The sequence below is a fragment of the Podarcis muralis genome, chromosome 12 (genome assembly GCF_964188315.1).
Source record: "Podarcis muralis chromosome 12, rPodMur119.hap1.1, whole genome shotgun sequence".
Lineage (NCBI taxonomy): Eukaryota > Metazoa > Chordata > Lepidosauria > Squamata > Lacertidae > Podarcis > Podarcis muralis.
Window position 1 is genome coordinate 1,687,300 of NC_135666.1, and position 11,238 is coordinate 1,698,537.

Below are 11,238 nucleotides of genomic sequence, written 5' to 3' on the forward strand. Positions count from 1 at the left end.
CCCAGTGCCTCCCTGCGAGGGAAGAGGGGGGGCATATTTTGACAGCCCCTTCTGCCTGGGTGGCGCCTCCTGGGACCTGGTGAGTCTCCTCTCTCTCCGCACTTAGGGTGCACTGGGGAGAAGGGGGTCCCAGGGCTGCAGGGGAGGGTGCATGGGACGGGGGCTGTTCAGCTTATGCATGGGGGACCCCCCCCCCCAGTGAGGCTGCAATGGGGAGACGGCGAAGGGCAAACACTCTGTCTTTTTGTGTGAATGAAATGCCCACCTACAGGGCACTGCAATAATCCCATCTGAGCCCGGCATCTCTGTCCTACTGTGGCTGCTCAGCTGGCCGGAACTGGAACTGGTCACTCCTAGTCACTGAGGCCACCTGAGCCTCAAGTGCCCATGTTGGACCCCAGAGGAACCCCAAGCATATCTGGCTGTGGGGGGGTTAAGTCATGTAACATCGTCATCATTAATTACCTGCCCTTCACCCTAGATTCCCAGGGCAGAAAACCACATTAAAACACAGTACCAAAAACAGGTTAAAACAACTTGCAGAAAGGAGGTGAGTCCTACTTTACTCACTTTTCAGGGCTAATCTTTGGCATCACCCACTTGGCCCTTGGGGGGTTGGATCTGGCCCTAAGAACAAAGAAAAGGGCGTCCCGACCCTGTAGTTTTTCTTGAATACATTGTCGATTCCCAGTGCTAGAAAATGGAGCAGGAAAGAAATGTGGACTGAAGTGGGGGAGGGAGAGAGAGCAGCCCTAGAGGACCCCAGGGTTAGGACCCCCACTCTGGCCTGGTGTGCAAATTATACTCAGTCATGGGCCTGACTTGATTTGTTGACTGAAAACACACACAAAAACACGTAAATGTAATAGGCTGTGTAATAACAATTGTAAAGTTGTTTACTAGAAACTCTCAAAATTAGATACAACTTCTCATAACATCAAAGTCAACATCGTGATATTAAAATGTAGCTTACTCGGTTAACCACCAAGCCCAGTATGTACAAAATGCAATTCCTGGATATTCCCCTGTTTCACCTATTACGTTTACATGTTTTTTCAAGTGATTTGTGTAATATAGGCATTCTAGTTGTTTTGATTTTGGATTTTGCCATGGCTGATTATACGAAAAAATTTGGGTTCTACTCCTTCTTCCTTTCCAAAAAAAAAGGGGGGGGAGCATAGTGTCTGGGCTGTGGTGGAATTTTTACCCTGGTTCCAAGCAAGACTCATCTGCACTTGCTCAGGGAACCTCTTTCTTTGCTTTGTAGAATTTGGTATCACTTCTGATTTGGACAGACAGAACTTGGCAGAAGACCAAAGGATTCCTTCTGATCTCTTGGGGGATTCCTGAGAGCCCAGATGGATGAGCAAGACTCATCTGGCCCTGAAGCAGGAAGAGGCCATGCCATGGAAACTGAGAGCAGTGGGGGATTCTGGGAAAACTCTGTGAAGAAGATCCTGGGTGAGGAGGACACCCTCCACTCTGATATGAAGAGCCAGCAGTTCAGGCAGATGTGCTACCAGGAGACCAAAGGACCCCGAGAGATTTGCAACCAACTCTACCACCTTTGCCATCAGTGGCTGAATCCAGAAAAGCATACGAAAGCTCAGATGCTGGACCTGGTGATCTTGGAGCAGTTTCTGGCCGTCCTTCCGCCAGAGATGGAGATCTGGGTGAAGGAATGTGGAGCGGAGACCAGTTCCCAGGCGGTGGCCCTGGCCGAAGGTTTCCTCCTGAGTCAGGCAGAGGAGAGGAAGCAGGCAGAGCAGCAGGTGAGAGAGACTTGCCTCTGGATACTCCCAAGGGGCTCTGAAAAGGAGGGAGAGTATCCAAAATATCTCTATATTAATTTTTTTTTTAAGCTTCCAAGGAATTATCTCTGATGCCCTAAAAGGTTTTGCCTCTGCCATTCCACTTCTAGGCATTCTTCCCATTTCCTGTTTTAATCTTTGTTGCTATTTCAGGGAAACTATCCATTTGCAGAAATGAGCGCCAATCACTTTGAGGCGGAGAGGATTCCATTGATGACTGAAGAGAGGCCACTGAGTAAGAAGAAATTAGTTTTTCCATCTCTTTGATAACATTGTGTGTATTTTGTAACTAATGTGTGTTTTTTCTCCATCTTTTTGGAGAGACACTTGGGGCCAAGAGCCCAAAGGAGGGGGGGTGTATTTTTACATAGCTAAAATATGAAATCTGTACAGATGTGCAAATGCATGCACCATCTGCAGTTAGAGCTGCATCGCTTCACCTCTGACAGAAGCATGCGCTCATGGCTTCTTGTTTACCTTTGTCTCTTGCAGGTGTCAGAACGGTGCTGGAAAGATCTCCTCATCCATCTTTTAATGGTGGTGGAAGGGAAGCAGCAGCTATGGAATCAGATCAGGTAGCAGGAAGGAGCATTGTGGGGAAAGAGGCTGAGGTGGGGCAGCCAGGAATCCTCTGGGGCTGAACGAATCTCCCTGAGAGTAATGAACAGCCACCTCCACTTAACTAGGCTTCTGAATGTTCCTAGCATTATTTATCAGTAAAGGTAAAGGGACCCCTGACCACTAGGTCCAGTCGTGACCGACTCTGGGGTTGCGGTGCTCATCTCGCTTTATTGGCTGAGGGAGCCGGCGTACAGCTTCCGGGTCATGTGGCCAGCATGACTAAGCCGCTTCTGGCGAACCAGAGCAGCGCACGGAAACGCCGTTTACCTTCCTGCCGGAGCGGTACCTATTGATCTACTTGCACTTGGACATGTTTTTGAACTGCTAGGTTGGCAGGAGCTGGGATCGAGCAATGGGAGCTCACCCCATCGCAGGGATTCGAACCACTGACCTTCTGATCGGCAAGTCCTAGGCTCTGTGGTTTAACCCACAGCGCCACCTGCGTCCCTATTTATCAGTAGTTGCAGTTTAATTTCTATATTGATTGTTAAATGCTAAAATAGGCTTCTAAGCAGTTGACAAAGTATCCAAAACATTGACCAGGGTTCACCTAAACAGCCCCAGCAGGTGCATGATGTGGTTTCCTTCCGATTAAGTGGTTAGAAGAAGAAGCCAAACACCCCCATAAAACAACACAGCCGTGCTGTCTAAGAAGAGGACGTTTCTCTTTATATTTTAGGGTCCAGTCTGCTTTGAAGATGTCACTGTCCATTTCACAGACGAGGAGTGGGCCATGCTGGATCCTGACCAGAGAGCTCTGCATAAAGACGTAATGGAGGAGAATCGTGGGATTGTGGCCTCTCTTGGTAAGGCTCCCTGTCAGATCATATTATCTGTTTTGAAATTCAATCCATACCTCTATGTGATGAGCCTCCAATATTCTGATGGAGCTCAAGAGCGCAACCCCCAGCAGTGGCGATTTGGAAACCCCCCCCCCTCCAGTTTTGCTTTTTTAAACATTATAGAAGATAGTAAGATTAAAATGATTGGGCTGGGCTGGTTAGGAAGGAGGTGGTAGTTTCTGTCAGATTATTATTATTATTATTATTATATTTTCCTTCTGTCCAATTTCAGTTGACTAAAGAGATGACTGACATTGGAAATTGGTGTTGAATCCATGACTGGGCCAAGCAAAGTCCACTCCGGAAAAGAGCCAAGCTTTTCAAACCTCAGGTTCCCATAAATATGTTAGCTAATGCCTTTCAACAAATGTGGTGATCCCTGTAGTGAGACTTCCTAATTCCCTTCAGTTCTTCCTGTATCACAAGTGTTAATTAGCATTGTTCAATAATTTGAGCTCTATTTTTTCCTGTAATCTGGCTGTAATCCATTTCTCTATCCGTTCCAGGTGGTGATGAATTGGAAATTAAGAACTGGAAAGACCAAGACCTCAGGCTCTAATCTGTGTCTATTTTTGTTGCAGGTAGTGGTGAAATGGAAATTAAGAACAAGAGGGACCATGATAAAATCTGCACAGTGCAGAAGCCATATAAACATTTGGAGCATGGAGAGAGCTTCAGTCACCACTTTATTTCCATTTCCCATCAAATAAATCCCTTTGGGGGGAAACCCTATCAGTGCTTGGAATGTAGAAAGAACTTTAGTCGGAAGGATAGTCTGACTTCCCATCAAAGAATTCATAGAGGGGAGAAACCATATCTGTGCATGGAATGTGGAAAGAGCTTCACTCAGAGTGCCCATCTCACTTCCCACGAAAGAATTCATACAGGGGAGAAACCACATCAGTGCTCAGAATGTGGAAAGAGCTTTAGTGTGAAGTCAAATCTCACAGCCCATCAAAAAATTCATATCAGGGAGAAACCGTATCAGTGCAGGGAATGTGGAAAGAGCTTCACTCAGAGTGCCCATCTCACATCCCATCAAAGAATTCATACAGGGGAGAAACCATATCAGTGCTCAGAATGTCGGAAGACCTTCAGTAAAAGGGCTCATCTCACTTCCCATCAAATAATTCATATGGAGGGGAAACCCTATAAGTGTTTGGAATGTGGAAAGAGCTTCAGTCAGAGTGCCCATCTCACTTCCCATCAGAGAATTCATACAGAAGGGAAACCACATCAGTGCTTAGGATGGGGACAAAACTTCACATTGATGTCCAATTGCACAGCCCCTCAAAAAATTCATACAAAGGAGGAACTATTTTATTGCTTGGAATGTGGAAAGAGCTTCCGTCAAAGTGCCCATCTCACTTCCCATCAAAGAATTCATACAGGGGAGAAACCTTATCCCTGTTCCAAATGTGGAAAGAGCTTTAGTGACAGGGCCAATCTCACTTCGCATCAAAGAATTCATACGGGGGAGAAGCCATATCAGTGCTTGCAGTGCGGAAAGAGCTTCAGTCAGAGCAACAATCTAGCTTCGCATCAAAGGATCCATACAGGAGAGAAACCATATGAGTGCTTGGAATGTGGAAAAACCTTCAGTCACAGCCACCATCTCCTTTCCCATCAAAGAATCCATACAGGGGAGAAACCATATCCTTGCTTGGAATGCGGAAGGCGCTTTAGTGACAGGGCCAATCTCACTTCGCATCAAAGAATTCATACAGGGGAGAAACTATATCAGTGCTTGGAATGCGGAGACAGCTTCAGTCGTAAGAGAAGTCTCACTTCACATGAAAGGACTCATAGTAGGGAGGAACCATTTTAAATCCTTAGAACATGGAAACAGCTTCAATTCCAAGATGATTCTCACTTTCCATCAAAAAATTAGTACAGGGCAGAAACCGTATCACTAGTTGGAATGCAGAGAAAGCTTCAGTCTGAGTCCCCATCTCACTTCCAATCTAACAATTCATTCATGGGAGAAGCCACAACAGTGCTGAGAATGTGGAAATAAGTTCAATGAGAGGGCCAATCTCACAGTCCATCACAATCAAACCTAAAGAAATTCTTGTGCACATGTGAGAAAAATGAATATTCTTTGTTGGCAGAGTTAAATAATTTTTCATATTGTATAGATTTTGCTTTAGTTGTTTCATGCTTTTATGGGACTACGTATCAGTGTATCAATGAGTGATTTGATTCTTATGCTCCTACAGTTTGCAGATCTCTCACGCCACACGTCTACACTGCATTCCATGCTGATCTGACCCTGGATTGTGGGAGGTGTATTTGCATTACTAGAAAGGCACAAATGCCCAGCCAAGGAGGGAGGTTTTGCATTAGTTCTGGAGTGCTAAGCAAGCGGCTCCTTGAAGTGTGCCAGGGACATGGAAGGGCGATTTGCCCCTTACTGAAGGCAACTGGAGGCCAAGTGCCAAAGCTGAAACCTAAGGGTTGGGGTTCCCCAAGATAAATGAGGGGAGCTGAAAACAGAGTCGAAGCAGAACTTTTACTCTCCTTTACCTGTGACCTCTTTTGATGTATGCAGTGATGTTTTGTGATGTATAGCAGCTATTTGTATAAAACCCTATAAAACCTTTGTTCACATGTTCCTTTGCGGACAGTCTTTTCTAGCTTGCAAAACTGCCCTATTGTCCCAATAGTTTTAATAAACCAAGTCCCAACAGGACATTTTTGTTTGCTCTCTTGGTTTCGTCGTTATTTAAAGGTTTGTTTCCTCACCTGGGCAAGGGCCAGTGGCATAGAGGTAAATTATTACCACAGTAGGATAAATCAAGTGCCATGGATCTATTAAACTCAATTCATGTTTCCCTATTGTCCAACCTCACTAATTCTTTTTCTTTGTATTTCTATCTAGGTTAGGATAGGATAATATTTAATTAAAAGTCCCCTGCTATTATTAACTCATCATAATTACAATCATTCAGGTGTCCAAAATAATCGGAAAACATTTATGGAGAGTCCATATTGGGACCATAAACATTACTGCAATGAGCTCTGAATCAGGCTACCTTTTAAGGTGACTCAGAAACTACAACTAATCCAGAATGTGGCTGCCAGACTGGTGGCTGGGAGCGGCTGCTGGGACCATATAACACCGGTCCTGAAATACCTACACTGGCTCCCAGTAAGTTTCCAAGCACAATTCCAAGTGTTGGTGCTGATCTTTAAAGCCCTAAATGGCTTTGGCTCTGTATATGTCAAGGTGTATAGCCTTTTCAAAAAGAACAAAGTGTCATTCTAAGTTTGGAGCTTATTTATTTGGTGGAGCACTGAATCGCCATTATATAGTTCCTTTACAGGCCAACCAGAAGATTCACAAAAAGAGATTGAAATCTGGGTATCTCATCGTCAGGAGTTCCATTGGGATTGCACCAGCACAAGTCTACAGAGTCATTCTCATGGACTTCTTTCAGGAATATTTGAACTGTTTGGCTTTGAGATAGTGTTATGTGGTTATTATTTTGGCATGATAGATATTATTTAAGATTCTATGTATTAGAAGGTGTTGAAATGTTGTGTATTATTATTTTTTTAATGCCATATACAGAGTTGTGTTGTTTGTGATTTCTCTCTCTGCATTCCTTGGGTGTGGTATTGAGCTTATTTCCGTGCCAGCAAAACCTTTATTTAATCTTACTTATGTGGGGCCATGGCTAAAAAGAGGCTAGTCAGGCCAAGGGGATAGCAAGGCTATTATATGGGTGCTGTGCTGATCACCTAACGAGCCAGGCTACCCAGATACATCCAGACCTTTTGGGGGGGTGCCATTTCCCGACCCCCAGGTTGCCTTCGCTCTCAGGCCCTTCTGCTGCCATACGAGAAACAGAGAACCTCCGAGAAACCTCTTACCTTGTAGGTTTTTAAGCAGAGGCTGGATGGCCATTTGCCACTGATTCTTTGCTTGACTCCTGCACTGCATGTGGCTGGACTAGATGTCACTCAGGGTCCCTTCCAACACTGTGGTCCTATGGCCGCAGAAGGTGGTGAACTCTCCTTCATGGAGATTTTGAAAGAGGTTGGGTGGCTACCTGTCAGGGGTTCTGGGCTAGATGACCCTGGGGTCCATTCCAACCCTAAAATTCCACGATTCTACTAAACAGCTAGTCCACCAGGTTAGTTGTCTCTTTTCAAAGAACTTTATTTCACATACCGCCATCACACCCACAGCTATATGGAGCAAACCCCCAGCGGCACGAAGCCTTTAAGCAGAATGTACAGCGCATCCAAGGAGCCACCAGCCCTCTTGTGACCCAGTATCAACACAGGGATGAGCCCCACACACATACAAAAAAGAAGGTGCTTTGTTCCTGCACTCCAAGTCTCCTTGAGTCCCCCACTCCCAAAGTCACAGTTACAGCAGAAGCGGGCAGGTCAAGTTCAGACGATCACAGGCTCCCGGACGCTGTTCTGCCTCTTCACCACAAACAGCTTCTGACCAGATATGGTCACAAGGAAGGAGTGCTCCCCAAACACCACTGGGGGGACGAAAGAGAGAGAGACCCCAGTAAGGGTGTTAGGAGAGACGAGACCCCCCAGCAGGGTGCTTGGGTGCATTTATGTACTTTTTCATATATTTATACACAGTCTGGTTATAATAAAACCTCAAAGCAGTATATAATATTATCACTGAGGAAGATTAACAGCAGCAATTTTAAACTTTCAAAAAGTTAATATAGACTAAAAACTGATTTAAACTGGCATCAATTCTGTGAACACCAGGGCGGGTTGTTTTGCATGTTTTTTAGCAGGCATCGAGAAGAGTGCAACTGAAGGCATCTGCCTAGCATCCATAGGCAGGGAGTTCCAGAGTTTAGGTGCTGCCACATTAAGTGATCAAGTTCATACAACTGCAGTATTATGTGGCACCTGTAGCCAGCCTAAGTGGTCAGGTTGGCACATGCGGGCTCAGGCGATCTCCCAGGTAAACCGGTCCCAAGTTGTTAAGGGCTTTACATTCTAATTGTGCCACCTTAAACTTGGCCTGGTAGGAAATGGGCAGCCAGTGCAGATCTCTGAGTACAAGTGTTATATGCTGACGAGGCCTCACTCCTGCATCCTGCACCGACAGCAGTTTCAAGGAAGCCCCACACAGAGCACACTGCAGAACAACCTCACTTGCTCCCCACTCCTTCACTGATGGGGCAGTCACCCCATTTCCTCCTCACATCCCTCTGAGGTAGGTCAGGCTCAGTGACAGGAAGGTGCTTCTCCCAAGGAAGACCATTCAGTCCATTGAGCCCAGTGCTGTCTTCACTGACTGGCCGTGAATCCACTATAGGGTCCTCCGCAGACATACCTGGAGTTGCCATTACGGAGCCCCCATGGGACCTTCTGCATGCAAGGCAGGTGCCATGGCTCAGGGGAGGGGTGCTGAGCCTTCCCTCCCCACCATCCTAGCTCTCCCCACCACCTGCCTGGCTCTCCTTTAGGGTTTGGTGAAAGGGGGCAAGAACAGGACGCATCAGGGAAGCTCCTAGTTCAGCTCTACACGGGGGAGGGAGAAGAGCAGACGCCAAGAGGGGCCAAGGCTCCCCTGAGGCTCCCCGACCTTCCCCACCAAAAGTGTGGGATGCAGCCCCTTTCCCCTTTGTATCCAGGGAGGCCCCACGGAGGAAGCCCGCCTGGCAAGTGCTGGGGGTGGTCCTGCCCCCTTCTCACCAGAGATACGCCTGAAGGGCACCTCGGGGCAGCGGGGCAGGCGGAAAGCGCAGGCCGTGTTCACCAGCTCTGAGATCACCCCAGCCGTCCGCTCGTCGTTCTCCAGGTCGCCCGAAGACTGGCAGGGAGAAAAAGAAGAGGAGTCCTTTGTCAGCAGGCATCTCGGGGCATCCCTGCCACCCGCCTCTTCTCCCTGCAAGGGGATCCTGAGGCGGCCCATGTGCTTTGCCGCCCGCATTTAACTCTCCCCTGACAACAGCCCTGCGAGGTCGGCTAGGCTGAGAATAAATAATAATAATAATAATAATTTATTATTCATACCCCGCCCATCTGGCTGGGCGGCTCCTACTCGAATATTAAAAGCACAATAGAGGATTAAACATTACAAACTTCCCTAAATAGCCTGCCTCCCCCCCCCCCCAATATAAGGAGCTCTGCTTCCCAGGAGAGGGGGGAGCCCCGGCCTCTCCCCGCTCCTAGAGGGGCGTCTCCGTGTCCCAAGGCCCCTCCTCACCGCCAGCACCGCCCCGTCGCAGATGACCAGGTAGCCGGTCTGGTCGGGGACCCGCTCCAGCCCCTGAGTCAGCGCCGCCGTCGCCGCCTGAGGGAGGGAGAGAGAGAGAGAGAGTCAGGGGGCGGGGGGTCAGCGGGGGGGTCCCCTCCCCTTCCCCTCCCGCGGGGGGGGGAGCCGCCCACCATCGCCGCCGCCGCCGAAGCTCCGTCCCGTGACCGAGCCCTCCGGTGCCGCCTCGAACAACTTCCCCAACCTTGACTTCCGGCGGAAGCGGGCGGATAAAGGACGTCTCCGCTCTAGTCCTCGGGGCTCTCTTAGCGGATGGGAGGGAGCGCCGCTCTAGGACTTTGGAGCCTCTCCGTGGTGGAAGCCAGCTTAAGGCCGGTGCGGGGGGGGCTCCTCACTGCGCCTGCGCGAAGCCTCGCTGCCAAAATCTCCCGCTCGAAGCCCGCCTTTTCCCTTCCTTTTGAGGGGGGGGGGGGGGAAACCCGCCTTTTTCCTCTGACAGAAAAATAGCTGGAGCTGGAAAACGCGGGGAGGTGGGGGAGGAAGAGCCCTGAAAGGCGCAGGAAACAGTAATGGGAGTAAAATGTGTAAAAGGTCTAGGAAAGCCTCCAGCTCCTCGCAATGGTCCCTATTGTGAATTAACTTTATTTGTTTGCCCCTGAAGGTCCCTGAAAGAGCAGCAGGATAAAGCAAGACGAATAGGAGCTCCTGATAACAGAGGCACAATATAACCTCACAGGCAGGTTCACTGTCATCCTTTGTATCTGAAGATGAAGAGGGGTTCACAGCGCAAAAGGCGAAATAAACACAAAAGCACAAAATACGCAATTGGAACCAGAAGAAACCTGCAACTCCCTGGCCCCACACACGAGACACATTGAAACCTGGTGGGATGAGAGACCCATGGCTGGACTGTAGGGCTCTTCTTTCTCCCTTTCTACCCCATTGTTCCTGAGCATTTGGCCAGGAAGGGGGGACAACGCTTTCTTTGGCCCTTTGCTCCAAGTCGACAGGTATAACCACTTCAAAGGGAAGACACCGAGCAGGAAGGCAGCAGCAGGAGGAGGAGCGTTCTCTGCAAAGGATGTGTAGGTACACCTGTGAAGAAATCCATGATCTGGAGCATGGAAAGGTCATGGAGAGTATAGGACAAATGTCAGGTTCTGCACTTAAGGCAGGAAGAAGCAGCTGCACAAATATAGGATGTGGGACACCTGGCTTACGAGCAGCACATCTGAAAAGCATCTAGGGGTCTTGATGGAGCACAAGCTGGACACGAGTCCACTGTGCGATGCAGCAGCAAAAAAAGCAAATGCTATTCTAGGCTGCATCAACAAATGTCTAGTGTCCAGATCAAGGGAGGTCATGGTCCATCTCTATTCTGCCTTGGTCAGACCACACCTAGAATCCTGTGTTCAGTTCTGGGTACCACAATTTAAGAAGGATGTTGACAAGCTGGAAGGTGGGCAGAGGAGGGCAACCAAGATTGCCCAGCTGTGAGTCTTGAAGGCCGCTCCCTGCAAGGCCTTTTCCCACCTGGCCTAGGGGGCGAGAATCAGACTCACCCCGCTCTGCTTTAGACTCCTGGGAAGCTGGAGGGACATTGCCCAGCTATGCGTCTTGAAGAGCCCAGACTCACTGGAACAAACTCTAGGGTTGGGGCAAATGCTGAAAACGCTTTTAAATGTTTTAAAGGGGTTTTTGTGGCGTTTCGAAATTTGGTTTAAGCAGCTTCTGCAGGTCGAGTTTCAACGCAGTG

The 11,238-nt window shown here is 48.4% G+C and overlaps 2 protein-coding genes across 2 annotated transcripts; one reads left to right on the forward strand and one right to left on the reverse strand.

Moving 5' to 3' along the window:
* Positions 1-183: 183 nt before the first annotated feature.
* Positions 184-5,966, forward strand: LOC114607330 (uncharacterized). Its single transcript, XM_077916631.1, is given in 7 exon segments — positions 184-550; positions 1,268-1,772; positions 1,965-2,046; positions 2,304-2,386; positions 3,112-3,238; positions 3,856-5,096; positions 5,098-5,966. Coding segments are annotated over 6 exon segments (2,040 nt in total). The 5' UTR covers positions 184-550; positions 1,268-1,358; the 3' UTR covers positions 5,191-5,966.
* Positions 5,967-7,418: 1,452 nt separating this feature from the next.
* On the reverse strand, positions 7,419-9,758 carry LAMTOR4 (late endosomal/lysosomal adaptor, MAPK and MTOR activator 4). Its single transcript, XM_028750441.2, has 4 exons — positions 9,656-9,758; positions 9,474-9,560; positions 8,960-9,077; positions 7,419-7,776 (listed from the first exon to the last, which is right to left on the reverse strand). The coding sequence occupies exons 1-4, from the start codon at positions 9,656-9,658 to the stop codon at positions 7,679-7,681; spliced, it is 306 nt and encodes a 101-aa protein (XP_028606274.1). The 5' UTR covers positions 9,659-9,758; the 3' UTR covers positions 7,419-7,678.
* Between the last annotated feature and the right edge of the window lie 1,480 nt (positions 9,759-11,238).